Here is an 18,569-nt window from a genome sequence, read left to right as displayed (position 1 = left end):
CTGTTGTCATATCCATTGAGTTCTCGCTCACTCAAGGAGGTTGTGATGGATTCTTATTTAATAAAACATCACACCCAGGTTGAGTGAGTAAAAACCCGAACAGAATCAAAATTAATTATAATATTATATTTCTAAACCTTTTTTCATACATACACACATATATACAATCTTTATTACAAAAAATATAACAAGTAATATATAATTAACTTTAATTAATTTTAATTTTATTATATTAAATAGAAAAACAAAATGAGAAGAAAAAATTGAATAAAATTAAAAAAACAAACAAAATAAAAATTAAAAAAAAAAAAGAGAAAACAAAAAGACGAATAGAAAATAAAATATCAAAAACACCCATTTAATTACAGGTATATATGCAACACCTTGTTAAGGTAAAATAAATTTTTCATTTTGTGTTTACAGACAAATAAAGGTAGAATCAACATAGAAATGAGTGCAATGAACGCCTAATTATCTTTTACTTCATTATCCACCTTTAAAATTATATATGGTATAAAAATATATGTATAACAAAAAAGGACCTCTGTTCATCTATACATACATATACATTTTGTACGCACAGCTATGTGTTTATGTCATTTTAAATTGTAGTTTGTGTTGCAAGCAAAGAATTTTTATTTTTTTTTTTTTATTTTCTATTATCAATTCTATAAAATTTTATTTTTATGTTCAGGAATATAACATGTAAACAAACTATAATTAAATGTACCTACATATTTTCATATAGTATATATATGTACGTTAAAATATGCATCTACTATTTATTTATAGCATTGATATTGTGTACTCTTTAATTATATTAATCATAGATATTCTCTATATGTATGATCAATATACATTTAAATACATACTCGTACATACCTATATGCAAATTGTAGAATATTATTATATAATAATGTACGACAACAAAATATAAAAATTTAAAATCCCTAAACGACAGTATCCTTTTCATTTTTATACATTTGAATTCAATAATATATTAATAATGTACCTATATGTATGTATCAGCACTCGCGAACCTTTAATAGTTGAATTTTTATGTGTGGTATGAAGAGTCTTGGCTCATTTCTCTAATAATAGTTTTTCTCTGTTACTTATTCAGCAAAACAATTTTATTTGCTGAATAAAGCAAATTATATTTAGGTAAGCCTAAGAATATTTTACAATTAAGTAGGCTTACATTATTGCTCAATAAAACAAACCAATTTTCTTTCCTTTGGACTCTTGAAAAATACGAGTATTAAACTTAACAGCCAAATAAAATTTATTTGCTTATATAATTTTGTTCAAGCAAGTTTCCATATATTTTTGTTTTCATATAAATGCGTGCATTGAACCTGAGAGATACCAATTAAAGAGCCTATGTAGCCTTGCCAGAATCTTTTAGATTTAGCCAAATATAAAAATATTGCTTTTTTTCAAAATTATATTGCGATTCCCAGAGGAAAATATCGTTTACCAAAGCAAAAGCACTGCATTTCGTAAAATATATGTGTAAAGGTAACGGTAATGGGTTTTTGTAATTTTTAATTATAATTGTTAATTTAAATGGAAAAAAAAAATTTTTTGTTTTAAATAATTGAGCTCGGATTTTTAATTCAATAATTGTGCTTCGATATAAGTCTTAGTTAATCTGCAAAGTATTATATTTTGCAAACTTACTATACTTTGTGTATATATTTTAACTAATCAATAGGATATTATTGTTTTATATGACAACAAAAAAAAAAAGGTTTGTCTTTTCTGATGGGCAAGAAATGTCAATATCTACATACATACGCATACATACATATGTTATGTAACAATGTTGAAATGAGAACAGGCTAGGCGTCAATTTAAATGTTACAGAGTTGTTAACTTAAACAAACATTCTTAATGAAATTTTTATTTTAAAATTTTTATTTTTTCTATATCTATTGAATCAACAAATAATACAAAAGAGAAAATAAAAATTTTAGTTAGAAAATCAAATATGGAGATGAATGAAATGAGAAAAATAAATAAAATAAAAAAAAGGTTATTAAAAGGCAAAATCAAATAAATTTTATTTATTATTGAAAAAAGAAAAAAAAAATAGATTTTTATGAACTGGAATTATAAAGCTCGTTCTATCTTTATTAACTTTATCGTCATGTACAATTTTTCAAAATAAACTTGTCCAATTTTTTATCATTCATTAATTTTTTTTACTTGTCAAAAGTGAAATGAAAAAGCAAGAACATTGGAATTAAAATTCTTTCATTTAAAAATATTGATTTGTAAATTTTTTAGCAATTTTAGTATTTACTTAAGGTTATGTGTTAATTGGGAACTATCGATTCAATTAATTGCAATTTTAATTATGAAAATTTAATATATGTATATGTATGTACGCCAAATTAAATTTGAAAATTATAAAATTGTTGCAATGTCGCATTATAAAGCCTATACTCTTGTAACCACAGAATTAAATTACCATCAGAACGGCAATTCTATTCGTTTTGTCACGTTTTTTAAATGACAAATCAAACAGATGTCATAATATGATGTTTGTATACCGGCTGACTCATCAGCTGACTATGCCGGCAACTACATATTTTGTTTATATAATTTGTCAGATTATTGTTTACTTTGAATAAAGCTATTATACAGCTTTATTCCGTTTTTATTCAGTTATTTAATACGCAAGCAGAAATGTGGTCTAGAGAGTTATTTAAAAATTATTGTTCAATTTTAATAATTGTAGAAACATGTGCTTTTTTAATTATAATTTTGAATGTGTATTTATTAATAGTAGTTGAACATTCGTCTGAACAAAAACAGCTTAAAAAATTACCCAGGTTTTGGACAAATACTGGATTTTGTCCGTTAGGAGATGTATCTAAATATCTATTAAATAATGATACACGTATTCATTTGAATTTAGTGGGTGCTTTACCAAATCATGGTATAGATACTATTCGTATACATTGGCTTTTAGATTTACTTGATGTAAAATTTGAAGATAATAATTATAATGGTTCTCCAATTTATAATTTCACTAAATTGGATACTGTAGTTAGTTGGGTAAATGAAGCTGGACTTTCTTTAGGGTTTGAATTCATGGGAAATCCAAATAATTTGTTTTATAACAAAACAGACAAAATGAAAATGTTGCTATGGGAAGATTTAAGTATTCGAATAGCCGGTAGATTCAAGGAAATATACGGCATAAATAAGTTACTGAATTGGAAATTTGAAACATGGAATGAACCAGATTTAAAAAATTATAATAAACTAAATTTTACTTCAGATAATTATTTACAGTATGCATTGGCTTTAAATAAAGGATTGAAATATGTTGATAAGAACATAAAATTAAGAGGTCCTGCTGGTCTGTTTAAAGATAAATCAAAACATCCAATATGTTGGGATGCATTAAAATTTTGTAATGACTACCTAGAAAATTGTCCATTTGATATTTTAACTTTTCACCGTAAAGGTAACGGTGAACCTAGTCAAGTTGCAATTGGTGGAAAAAATTTGCTTTCAGAAATTTTTTCTGAATATCCGAAATTAAGTAACCATCCCATATCAAATGATGAAGCTGATCCGATTGCAGGTTGGTCTACTCCAAGAAAATTTCAGAGTGATATTCAATATGCTGCAGATTTAGTTAAAATTGTTCTTGAGCATTGGGCTATGAAATTGGAAACAAAAGAGTTTGTTAATCTCGAATCAATAAGTCACGATAATGCTTTTATGAGTTATCACCCATATGAGTTCAATCAAAGAACTTTATTTGCAAGATTTCAAATGAATAACAGTAGAGTACCATATTCACAGTTTGTTGCAAAACCAGTTTATGTGGCTTTGGGAATGCTTGGACATCTTGGAGAATATGCGGAAGAACCGGTATTTGATAATAATTTATCATATTTGACAACTACTTCTGGATCATCAGACGATTTTTACTTAGCAATTATTGTAGCATCTACAGAATCCACTTATTCATCTAAAACTGAATTAAATTTTAAAATTTATTTACCGGATATTAAAAAAAATCAACAATTATCATTATGTGTTGAAGCTTTAGAAACCAATGAAACTAATCCAATTGAATTATGGAATTCATATGGAATGCCATCATATCCTAATACAAATGAAAGAGAATGGATGAGACGTATTCAAGGACCAAAAGTTTTTGAAAATAGAGTAATATTATCTGAGGAAAAAATTTTAAAAATAAAATACAATTTAAATGCTCCATGGGTTGGATTAATAAGAATTTGTAATCTAGATCGTAAGAAATTAACAGAACCAAAAAATATTAGAATTTTAAAATTGACTAAAGGTGAAGTATTAATATTTTGGGAATATTATGGTGATAATAATTGCATAAAAACATTTGAAATTAAATTTAAACCAATGAAAAATGAAAATATTTTAGATACGAATATGAATCTTAAAAAAGATAAAAGTTGGATACCAATTAGTCGTGGTTGGAGAGTACCATTTCGATATTTTCAATATAAACAAGAAGGTAAAGGTATTATTGGATATTATAAAATACGAGCTGTTCATATATCTGGTAAATCAAGTGCATTTTCGGAAGAGGTTTATTTCAATGGAGATAATGTTATATAGAGAATATTGCAATAAATAAAATCATGACTTTTTAACGTAATTAAACTATGTAGTTTTAGATAAATTTATTTTGTAATAATTGTTTGAATAATATGAAATGATTTTTGTATTTCTACACAATTTAATTTTAATTCGTTAGCTTTTTATGCTTTTTGGGTTTCTTTTTTGTAAATCGTTACAATATAATCACTTTCAATTATTTAATAAAAAAAAATAAATAATTTATAAAGGTTTCGTAATATCTACAAAAATGTGAATTAAATTGAAAACAAACAACTTTTTTTTTTTGTTGAAATTTCCGTGAATCTGTTTTAGTCTATTAACATGATGTATCACAATTATGTGTATATATTTACATATTTTTTTCATAAATAATAAATTATAACAAAGTTCATGTAAATTGAACTAAATTGTTAAGCTTATTAAATGAAGTATTTTAAATGGGAAATTGTAATATAATGTTTTTTAGAGAAAATTTTTTATAAAATTAAGTACAAAGTTGTAATTTTTGAGAATATTAAATAAAAATATTGTAACTGTTATACTAAAAATCACATTTACATTTTAAATATAGAACGAATTCAAATACTATATTTGCATCTTTTAAATTTTTTTATTTTCCGGAGTGTTAATTCCGTAAAGGATTTTCTAAAACGTGTTCTATAGAATTTTCAATTTTTATTTTTCTTATTTTAACGCTCTATAGAATTTCTGTATGTATTTCACATATATAATAATATTTTTTTTATTACATGATTTCAATAGAAATTTTTTTTTTAACGAGATCCATTAAAAATAATAATGTAAAAGAGAAAAAAAAAATATTAAGGAAATTTTCTATATTCTCTAGACGAAAAATATTTTCCTTTTTTGTTATTTCATTTTTATATAGAAATAACAAAGACTAAAATTATACTGAAAAAAAAAAAATACTAACAATAAAAAGAATTCGAGTAAAATCTCTTTAAAATAAAGAAAGAATATGATACGTGTACCTATGCTAACGAATAAAACTAACGAGATCTATCAAACAAATTGAGAAGATAAAATTTATTTGTTTGTATGGTGCCGCAAATTCTATTACACCACACAATGAATTACTTTCGGGATTGTTAAAAAAAAAAATTACAGTGTCATGTAAGAATAAAAAAAAAGAAAAGGATTACTTTCATTTTATTATGATAGATGCAAAGAAACATTTTTTGTGAAAGCAAATGCATTCAATAGTTTATAAATCAGTATCTGTATGGTAATAAGTGTGAAAATATTTTAATATTTAACTATTATTTATTTTGTTTTATCTTTTTAGATGTCAAAAAAATTTCTGAGTACAGGAAAGAAATAATTGCTTTGGAAGTATAGATATCTGCCTCAATTAATTTACTAATTGTATTTAAGCAGCGTATAATAAATTTGTTTAAATATTATAATATTGAAAAAATTAAACAAAAATATTTAAATAAATTATATTTAATATATATTATGGTATTGGTATGTGCTTTACCTTTAATAACATAATTTTAATTAAATATGATTTTCAATTTAATTGGGCACAAAATAAATTATAGGCATTTTCATAAACACAATATTGCAAAACAATAATGTGTGATACATACGCAATATATTTTTAACAGTTGTATAAAAACTTTTTCTGTTATGAATTTGCAGTATTGTGTTCATGAACAAAAAATTTTATTTATTTTGGGCCAAATATTACAAAATTCTATTAAGAAAAACAAAAAAAAAAAGAAAACTGAAATAAAAAGAAATTTTTTTTATTTTTAAGTACAATAATTAACTGGTGAATTCCTAAAAAAAAAAAAAACTGCAAAAACTAGTAAGAACACAAGTACAGCAGATTTAACTGCTCTAGTCATGATAATTTAAATATTTTTTTTTGATATGTTACGCAATGTTTATGGAAAAACTTGATTAGCAACATTTGTTTATGAACACAAATATAGCACAGTTCTCGTTATATATTGCAATATATTGCGTTTTGGAAAACACCTTATATTATTGTATTTTAGATATATATTTGAATGTAAATAATTAATTATACAAACCCATAGTTTAAAACTTAATTTAAAACTTATAATATTTATTTTAAAGTAAACGAGCATTAAGTGTTTTGTTAAGGCTGGAAATTACATACCTGGAAATATAAAAAGGAAAGCAAGAATTAAAAAAATTATTATACAAATTTTAGATTTAGAATATCAAAAAAAAATATTTAAATATAGTTATTAAGAATTTGGTAAATAATTTCTTTAAATTAAATTATTCTTAAATTATTTTTTAATTATTAATTAAGTAATTAAACAGGAAATATATATAAAAAGTTATTCTATTAAATTTAAATTATTTTAACAAAATTCAGTACTACGGTTTTAAATTATAGATAATACTAGTTAGGTCCCTATATCTAACTCATAAATACTACATAGTTTATTTGTATTACAAAACAAAAAAAAAAATAAAACATGTTTATGAACTAATGGAAATCCAAACAACTTAACATTTTCTTAATCATTATCATTTATAAATTCATAAATACATATGTATAAGACTTATTTAAATATATTTTTATAATATATTGTACATAATATGTATATTTTTATATGTATGTACAAAAAATCTATTCACTCAACTACGAGTAATAAATAAATTTGTTTTTTTCCTTTTTTATTTTTTATATTTTTTATAAAAATTTTTTTTTTCCAATAAAGTGTAATTTAATATTTTTGTCCTGTCAAATAATGCAGGACGGCGACAATATAACAACGACAATATTGGTGGTATTGAGGAACGAATCTTATACAAAATAGAATGGTATAAGCAAACAGCACAAGAAAAAAACAAAAAAATTAATAATATAGAAGACATACAAGAAATTAAAACAAATTCTTTATTAAAAGCCCCCTTAAAAGGTTTCATATATTAAGTTAGTTATATTCTATACATACGAGTATGTACCATCAAAACTGTTAAGCATAAATAATATTTCCAGTCGAAAAGGTTCTCTCTACTTATATGTTACTTCTTCTCTGTCCATAATATGAATAACATTTTATTTTACTTATAAGTAAAAAAAAAAAATATTCTTCTTCATTTGACTGGATTTTTGTTATATTATGCAATCATGTATATATATATTAGCATTTTTATTATATAAATACACGGTTAATATTATGTACATATAATATCTACATATATTTGTATATATATATGTAGATATTATATACGAGTATGTAGTGTTTGAAAAAGGATATTTGATATGATGAACTGAAACCATTTCAAATAAATTGATTTTAAGTTGTCTCTCTTGTTTTCTTTTTATTTTAATATTCTTTTCTTTCTTCTTGATGTCTTTTTCTACGTTTCTTTTTTTATTGCTTCCTTTTTATATTATACTAAAAAAAAAAAAACTAAAATTAAAAAAAAAAGGATATTTAAACCATATACGTATGTATATTATTGGAATTTAATATTCTGTGTTGTGGTGGTAAAAGAAATATAATTATAATACCTATATGTATGTAATATAATGGCTAGTTCTTAATATTATATTATAAATACGTGTATATAGTATAATATATGCTCGTATAACAATATAAGAATATATAGTATGACAAATATAATAAGAAATCTTTTATATACTAATAAATATGAATGGGGTTGAAAATGGGGGGGGGGGGGGGGGGGGACGGGATAAAATTACTCCTACTATAGCTAATACTTATGGTGGGTCTTCAAATAACAAATGCGTATGTTCTCTTATATGCTAGTGAAGATTTTCATTTCTTTTATATATATATACATAGATATGTTGAGCATACTATAAACTTGACGTATTATAGTTGACAGTAATTAAAAAAAAAATGTCGTATTTTTTCACCGTATACCGATAATAACATGCAGTTTTTTTTTTATATCTTACTGTTTTTGAAAAATAATATTTATACGATATTGTTAATTTTTATACAATGTTGTATTTTTCATAAAGTGAGACTATTTTAATGAAATGAGAGTAAGTATTAGTTTTCAAAAACAAATTTTTTTTATTTATTTTTGAAGTAGATTAAATTTATAAATTCCTACTTAATTAATATATTAAGGATTCTTATATATATATGTTTGTACATTCATATGTGAAAAAAAAATCAATTATTATTATTTAATTACTTTTAATTTAGACAGTATTTTTAAGCTTATTTTTGAATTTAAAGGGTATTTTATTTATAACACAGACTTAAGTAGATGTTAAGTAAATTTTAATTATACTTGTACAGAGAATGTAATTTTTTTTTTTGCAAGAAATTTTAAAAAAATTAAGAGTACTTGGAATCGAGAATATATAAGAGAATCGAGAATATTTCGAATCAAGCCTCAATTCAGGCATTTTTTTTTTTGAGAAAAATTGAACTTGGCGCACACTATATTCAATGAAGGATAAAAGAGGTAAACGTAAACAAAATAGTAATTAAAAAACTAAAATATCTTGAATCTAGTAATAATATTAGTCACCATAAATAGATAGTTTTTCTGCAGTTGATAGTTCCTTCTGCCGGTGAAATAGTAGATAGTCCCTACTGTCGGTATCCAAATTTATAATTAACTAATTTCAATAAATATTAATTATCTAAATTTAGAAAAATTGTTAAAACTTTAAGTTTCATAATTTTATAATAAGATTTTTTAATGTAAACTAAATTTACAAATTAATATCGAAGCTTATTAGAATTCAAAAGCTGTATAATGCCTGGTAAGTATATACTTACCACTGCTCTGGTAAGTATATACTTACCAGGGCAGTGCTACAATATTGAATACAAGGCATGTTAAGAATTTGTTTTAAGATTAGAAAATTTGAAGTTTACTATTCTCATATTATTGTTTCCAACATTTAAATTTAATATTCTCATATTGAAATCAAAGTGAGAATAGTCTTGCTACTAGCACTCTTTCGAATATCCCAAAATAAAAAAAAATTATCCAAAGTCATGTAAGTAATAAAAACAACATTTTTAATTCTCGTATTACTTATTTTGGGAAAATTTAATAATTTTCGGTTAGATTAACAAAAATAATATTGGAAAAATTAAATTTTAAATTATTTTTCGACATAAATCTTCAATTAAATATCAAAAAAAAAAAAAACAATCTTATTCTATAAAAAGTTTTATAAACTTAAATTTAAAGTAAATGCAAAGAAATTTCATTAAAAATACTGACATTTTCCATTAAAAAAATCTGATACGTAGCTAGGTACGGGTACATTTTACGTATAAGAAAATTCTATTTGACGAGGATGCGTAAAATAAAAATTGTTTAGAATAAAAGAAAAGATAAATTAACAAATATAAAGGAGGGGAGGGGAAACGAAAGTAAATTAAAAATCTATGACATTGTTAAAAATTTGTTATCACAATACTGGAATAATTTCGAAAATATGTGTGTGTGTATATTTGTATACAATATTATATACTCCTTTATCATCGCACTGCTTATTGACATTATTATTTTTGTGTTCCTTGTATACGGCAGAAAATTTTGTGAAAAGAACAAATTGCCATATATACGACATATCTATATATAATAAAAATATATAAATATGTATGTATAAATACGTATACATATATATTCTTAAAATATAAATAAAAAATTAAGAAAAAATCTTTAAGAAAATAAAAAAAAACAAATATAACGGAAGAAATTAAGGTATAGGGAAATAAGCATCAAAAATTGTGCGAAAAAAAAAATAAATATTTTCTTTACTTAAAAATATGTATGAATGTGCGGGAATTATGGGTATGAGTTTAAAATGAGTCTAAATCCTAAACATGAATACAAAAATTGTATTTAGTTGTAGGGAAGATGGTTAGGGGTGGATGGGCTGTATAAGCATAATGAATAAGGAAGTATTGAAAAGATTTTAACATTGAAAACTTAATAAAAAGAAAAAAAAACAAAATTCATGTATTCAACACAAAAAAAAAAAATAAAAATTACAAAAAAGTTAAAATATTTAACATAACGGTATTTAAAGAGAGTAAAAAGTAGAATGTAACATACGCAGTCTGTATGCTATTATCGTTCTCAAATATAATAGATTTGTATAGTAAAAAAATGTCGGATTGTGTATATGTATGTAAATATTATATTAGAGTCTAATTTTATATACATATACATACTCACATAAGATGATTTTAAATATTATTTGAGCGTATATTACCTAGAATTTCTACTTAAAATGTACATATAAGAAAATTGTACATTAATATACATTAAGTCCTCGAGATACGACATCATCTAATACGACATCTTCTAATATAACATCTTCTAATACGACATTTTCTAATACGACATTTTCTAGTACGACATTTCGAGTTACGACATGATATAAATTTGGTCAATTTTTATTCGGTTTGCGACATTATTCTTGGTACGACATTAAAAATTAAAATTTTTTTTTTTTTTGACAGATTTTACTGTTTTTTGAATAAAACTCTATACCGAATTTAGTTATAAAACAAGACTAAAGCACATTATTTCAATAATGAATACTTTCTAGTTAAAAATGCTAGTTAGTAGTTAAAAATACGAATTGAAGTGATATAATATCAACTTAATCAGATTTTATTTTATTTATTTTTGTCACAAAATTGAGTTTTTTTGGTGTCGTTATTAAATTTTGTTGTTTTTTTTTAAACTTTGTGACCTTTTTTTTAAAAAACAAGTCAATTATAAAATAGTTTGTCTAATTAATTTTTTGTTTCCACACATTTTTTTCCTCTTCAAAAGACAATTCGAGTTACGACATAAATTTCTAGAACAAAAAATGTCGTATCTCGAGAACTTAGTGTATATACTATATTCATATATTGTAAATACACATATTGTGAATGAATATTTTGTTATACATTTATATAAAAGTTAATAACTGTGCGTAAATAATAATAGATTTTTTTTGTTAAAAAGAAAGCTAAGTGAGGTGTTAAATAAATAAAATTCTTAAAATATTATAAATACATTACCTAAATATTTCATAATGTATAATAAGATTGCCAACAATTTAAAAAAAAACTTGAAATAGAATGAAAATCAATTGTTGCAATATTTATCTTCAAAATAAGGATGAATTAGAGTTATTTTTTGTTATAATTAATTATTGCCATACAAAATAAATAGTTATATATAGGCAAAAGAATAATTTTTTAAAAAATTATTCGAAAATTTTGCAAGTCATTTACTTAAATTTCATATCAAGAGAAGAAATGCTCTTAACTCTTCATATACGAGTATTAAGTATATAAGAGCAGAGCTCTCATTTGGGTCCGATATGAAAATTTGTGTCCTCGGCTCTTGCTTTTGTATTTCGGCTCCGATTTTGTTTCTCAATCAGATCGAAAAACTATATTGATAATTATTGTTGAAAAAATTTTTCAGTTGAAGATTTTTTTGCAATATTTAAAAATTTGTTGATAAAAATTTGTTGCTAATTCAAAATCCGCCACCTATCTTTTTGTAGTCAAGTTAATCAATTAGTTAGTTAAAGTGTCAAATAATCAAATTTATTAAAATTCGTGGACGTCAGCAGATGAAATATGCTTGTATACTCGTACAAATTTTTCAATAGACGATAATATTGACATTTTGACATTTTAATTAAAGTCGATCGAGTATATTGTTGAAAACTTGGAAAATTAATTCAAAACTCCATCAGATTAGCGCACTGTAGTGCGATAGCTGAAAGGACATTTCCTTCCGTTAATTTGATTCAAACTAAATTGAGAAACTGCTTTTATATGTTGAAGTGGTAAGCAAAAAAATTATTCTTTAAATTCAAAAGAATTCTTTAAAAATATTGATACGAAAAGCCAGGAATCAAGTTGTGACCTTAAAGCTGGGTCCATGTTATGTAAATAATTTTTTTTTATGAAATACACGAAAATCGCTCCACTTTTTTGAAAATGGCTGCCTTTTTTGAATATTTCTGCTCCCCGTCCAAAAAATCAAATGACAGCCCTGATAAAGAGTTATCCTATTGTTAACGGTAACAAATATTTGAATATATTTGCTTATACAAAATACAATTACATACTATATTATTCAATTTTTATATTATTAAATATAAAATTATGCAAAATATGTTAAAAATTTTATGATTTACATAAATTTTAACTTAACTGTTTTACTAAAATATGTATGACATAATTATATGTATTACGTACATTACCCCCCACATATGCATAGATTTTCGATACAATATGAATTTTTAGTTATGCGATTTTTTTTTTGTAATACTGTGCTTTTCGATTTTTACTAATAACAACGTATAAAAAATTTTGTGTTTGGTTTATAGTACCACAATATCAAAGTTTCACTTAATAATATAAATTATTACATCAGTTTCTCAGTGGTTTATTCACCTGATGAGATGAAAGTGAGTGACTATAATATGTATACGTGTAATTTAATTTTTAAATAAGAAGTATGTTTTTCGTATTATCCAATTAACTATGTTAAAATTTTTGTAACTGTATTGCGATCCATAATTAAGGCGAATATCACAAATCTCATAAGTTTTTTTCTTAATAATGAGATTTCGTATAATATGAAGAGGTTTTATAACTAAATTCAAATGTTAGAGTAAAATAAATCGTTTCCTAGAAATTAGCGTAGCGAATGTGAAATAACTATGTTTATGTTTTTAAACTGACAAAACATTATGTACCTAATTGAATGAAATTTATACAGCACCAAGCCTCTAACAGTATATTTTTGAATTTTTGATATACATACTCATATTTATAATAACTTCAAAATATGGATTTTGTAAAAGTATCCCAGAGTTGTCATTTAAGTTAGCTATATGTACACATTTTTTAAAATTCAAATATGCTTTAATGTATGTATGTATAAACGCATAATTATAATTATATTCATATCCATTATTATGATGGATTATATATGTACATACTTATGTACATATATGTATATATTAAATATAGTACGTGTACACATTATATGTATATGTAATTGTTAATATTAAATTTTATTTGTTATTTTTGTTAATTTGAATAATAATAAAAATAAAAATGTGCTAACAATAATGTCAGAGAGTTATAAGAAAAACAAAAAAACAAAAACACGAAAACAAATTTTTAGAAAAATAAAAATAAAATATTGAAAAATCCATTATGATGTCATGTTATTACCGACGTATGTTACCGTCACCATAAATATTTACGGATGTAAGGATGTATATGTATGTATAAATTTTATTTATATACATTATATTTTATTAAGTATAGGAAATTTAAATTTATATTTTATTTTAAATTTTTCACAAACAGCTATAGTAGTTAATATTATTGTACAGTTTAGAGATTATTTAGGTTTTACAAGTATATTGATGGAGATAGAACAAAATTCTTAGGGTTTACAGAGTAAGTCCAATGCAATATCTATATTTTTTTATTAATTTTTTAACGAAGAGATTCGATTTAAGGTTCTTTTGGTATTAATGTAAAAATTTTGGTGCAGAAGTACCTTAGCATTCTATACTTATTATGGGCAATAATACATATAATCACGCCTCACAATTTCAATAAAAGTAATTGGAAAATATAGTGTTTTGAGATTTTTTAAAAATTTTTCTCAAATAAATAATATTATTTTTTTATTATTTTTTAGCACTTTTCCAAAAATTTTTTGAAAAAATGCTTATTAGTTTCACATTTGTTCGTCTGTTCGTGTGTCTGTTTACAAAACTTCTACATCCTTGAAGATAGAAAGCTGAAATTTTATTTGTACATAGATTTTTACTATAAACTAATTTTCGTAGAATAAAATTTTTACCCATCTCCCCCTCTAAATTTTTAGCTATACCCCCAAAACTGTAAAAATGTCATTTTTCAACTATTTGTTGTAGTATAACCATATGCATTTTTTAGTAGGTTGCTTCTTCTATTGAGGCATACTATATACTTGAAAACTTTAAAAAAACAAAATGAACGTTAAAATTTACCGTTATCTTAAATCTGATTTTTCCAAATTTTTGATGTCGTTTTTTTCCTAAAACCCAATTTGTAAAATTTTGCTTCATCTTCAAGAGTGCATAAACCGTTCATCCTAAATATATGCAATTGTAGAAATAGTTTCGCATATGAATGAAAATATTTTTAATAGTGTGGTAGACGTATATATAGACTGTTTTTAAAAACAGTATTTTCTTTTGTTGAAAAGAAAAGTGCTACAATACAAACCATTGGTTTGACCCAACTTTATTTAATAATAATTTTATTTTCTTATAAATTTTTGTAATAGACGACTGACTGATATGATTCAGTCTAATATTTTAAATTGTATATTTGTCGCTATATATATATAAGATCTTGTTTTCATTTCAAAATTAAAATTAATGTTGCATGTCCTTTTCAATGACTTTCGTCTTTTTTTTTATATCATAAAAATTCTCATGCAATTTCATATGATATTTTTTGTTGAATTCTTTATATACATATATATATATATACTTTAATAAATTTTTCATTTTTACTGCATTAATTTTTAATGAAATCATTAGTAAATGTGCTCAAACTATTTCTATATATGTATATATGTATATATATAAAATTTTAAAGGTGGATAATAAACTATAACTATAAGTTGAAAACTGCAATAAGGAGTGGCTATTTCATTTACTATCTATACATATGTATATGTATATATGGTTTTGTTGTCTTCTATATATTTTTATATGTGATTTTCCTAAAGGAATACTTAAACAAAAAGTAAAACGAAAGATATTCCTTCAAGACTCTGGTAAAAAGAAAAATTTTTTTTTGAAAAATGCTTGTTGGAAAATTTTTTTAAAGTGCATGTATAAATTTTGTCTACATATATATATATATATATATAGATAATATGAAGTTTTGTGGACTAAAATACAAGATTATTTTATTTTAAAAATACCATTATCCTTAACTTATTATCCTTATTCGAGTAAATACTGGAATATATAGATGTATATGATAAATTTTTTTTGTTTTTTTTTTAAAAAGTCATGCAATTCATCATTTCTTGAACATTTATTACTTTATACCAACAACAATTGTTATTTTATGAGGATCATTATATAAGGAAAACGAGACGAAAAATGAGAAAAAAAACCAAACTCTTTTCACGATTTTTAAAAAAAAAAATTTCATTTTTTCTGCATTTCTCGTTTTTCACATATAAATTAGAAAATTTTAAATTCTTAAATTTTTTTTTTTTTTTAATTTATTAATTTATGTTTAATAATATGAAGAATATTCTTTAATTTAATTTAATTGTGTAAGTGTAAAATGTTTAAGTGAAAGCTTAATCTGTTTTTGAACTGAATTTCATTTTATTCCCAGTTTTGATTCGCATAAGATTGATTTTGCATATAAGCACAAAAAAGGAAATGTTGTCAAAACAGTGGGCCAAAATATAATTTAAAATTTCATTATAAATGCAATGAATTTTAAAAATAACATTTAATTTAATAAATTAAACGAAATGAAATCAAATAATATTAAACTTAAGTTATAGGCAAAAAAAAGTTGGGTCAAACCAGTTTTTTAATTACTTTCATTTACATACGATTATATTTCAAAAATTGCATACCTTTAGGATTAGCTAAAGCTACTAAAATTTCAATTCTTACAATCTGAGGTGTAAAAAAAAACAGATATAAAAAATTTGGAAAAAACGGATTTTAGATAACGGTAAATTTTAATAGCCATTTTTTGTTAAATTCAAATATGGTATGCGGCGGTAAAACAAGGCAACTACTATTTTTCTGTGATTGCAGAATTTAAAAAAATATTTCTGGTTTTGCTACAATAATTACTTAAGATATGGGCATTAAGAATTTTCTTCTATGGAAATAGGTTTCTAGTAAAAATGATATTTCTAGTAAATGAGGTTCCTAGTAAAAATTCAGTTTTCTCTCATCAAGGGTGTAGAAGTTTTGTAAATATGTCCACGGACGAATGGACGGACCGACACAATATAGGAAAATTAATTAGCAATTTTTCTTAATTTTTTTTTTGGAAAAGTGGGCTAAAAATAGCTGGGAATTCAGAATTTTTCAATTTAACGAAATAGCTGAAGATACGTAATAAATGAAGAAGATATGCTCTTTTACACGATCGTTTTCTTAGAATTGTGCACTGTTAAAGTTCTGTCGTTCTTTGACCTTCGTTTTCATATCAAAAATAGAAGGGTGAAAATCTTAAAGAGAAAATTATTATTAAATTCAATACAAGATAAAAAAATTTATAAAAATTTCTTAAATATTTAACCAACAAAAACTCAATACTATACCATGCAAATTAATTTAATTTAATGATATTATACGAATGTGAATAGATGCACATATATGGGTTAATGAATTCTATAATGAAATATTGTAAAGGTATATTGTATATATATATATACATATATAGGTTTATATACATTGCTTGAGATCAATAATTAAAATAACACTTTTTAATTTTAAATTAAATTATTCGAATATACCAACTAGTCATATAATTTTAATTTAATTAAAAAAAACAAGAATTGATTTAATTTTATTATAAAAATTTTATTTAACGCAAAAAACAAAAATATCTATACACACATATAAAATATAAATATTTAGATTGAAAGTGTGAAAATTTAATCAAAATTAAATAAACTACTTAATATGTACGTTATGTTTATTGTGTTATACAATATAATATTTTATATTATTATATAAATAATAATGTACATATGTAAGTTAATTAAATTGTTATAAAATATTTAAATGCTTAATATGATTTAAAATTCACGATTTCGTTTAAAATATAATTTAAAATTATTCTGGGAATTTTAGAGCATGTTAGTGAAATAGAATAATAAACTGATATATATAGGATGATGGAAAACTTGTTTTATAATATTCTTAACGGTAATTCATTTGAGTTGGTAAGTAAACAAAATAAAATTTTTCATTTGGTCGGAGGAGGGTTTGAGATCGGTATTCAGACCTTTAATTAAAGAAAATCATTCTGTTTGCGTAAATTGAAAATGTGTACAATTTTCTTTTACGAACGCATCTTCAATAAATACTGCATGTCAACTAGCTGTCAAATAAGGCTTCATAAATATTAAGATGTGTGCAAGTTTTGTGATAATTTTGGATACAAAATTTGGAGTTTGCATATTTAGCTTGAATATGGCAATAATAACGAAAAAATGAAAGTACCCATTTCATATTTTATGGTACTTATAAAAAATTTAATTGATATTTTCATATTAAAAAAATTTGTATAACAAAAATTTTGAAATTGCTGGCAAAATTTGACATTTACGAATAGATTATTCAAGTAGACGTACTACCTTGACAATCTAAGTTAACAGAGTTTCCGTAAATTTCAAAACATATTGTCAAAGTTTGTGAACATTTTGACAATGTGAACGAAAATGTTATATTTTGATTTTTTACCATTACTTTGTTATTTTGCATGTCAAACAATCTTAATATGCATGACATATACGAATATGTTTGCCAAATGAGCCATTTCTGAAACAGCCAAAAAAATGAATAATAATAACCAATTTTAAGAGAAAAATTCTAGTTTTATTCAAAAATTTCATATATAGGATTAATAATTTTTGAAAAATGTTATAATTTTAGAAATTTATGTATAAAATTAAATGGATATATAAAATGTTTGACCTGCATTTTTTTAATTAAAATAAAAAAGTTTATAATTAATTATAATTAAAAAAAAAAAATTCTCTTTATACGCGTGTGTATTTTGTATAAAAATTAAATTTTTATATTTTTTTAAAAATTCCATTAAATTTTCGTTTTAAAAGTTTTAATTTTATAATTTCTTCTTGTTTTAATAAAAATTAAAGGATTATCCTTTTTCAAA

General features: G+C 23.0%; 1 protein-coding gene across 1 annotated transcript; it reads left to right on the top strand.

Moving 5' to 3' along the window:
• Positions 1-2,331: 2,331 nt before the first annotated feature.
• Positions 2,332-4,871, top strand: LOC129614172 (alpha-L-iduronidase). The gene has a single exon (XM_055528590.1). The coding sequence runs from the start codon at positions 2,695-2,697 to the stop codon at positions 4,624-4,626; it is 1,932 nt and encodes a 643-aa protein (XP_055384565.1). The 5' UTR covers positions 2,332-2,694; the 3' UTR covers positions 4,627-4,871.
• Positions 4,872-18,569: the final 13,698 nt, after the last annotated feature.

This window comes from Condylostylus longicornis, unplaced genomic scaffold, assembly GCF_029603195.1.
Source record: "Condylostylus longicornis isolate FDR11 unplaced genomic scaffold, ASM2960319v2 ptg000106l, whole genome shotgun sequence".
NCBI classification, from domain to species: domain Eukaryota; kingdom Metazoa; phylum Arthropoda; class Insecta; order Diptera; family Dolichopodidae; genus Condylostylus; species Condylostylus longicornis.
Note: the sequence above shows the minus strand (reverse complement) of the source record. Positions and strands in the feature narration are given on the sequence as shown.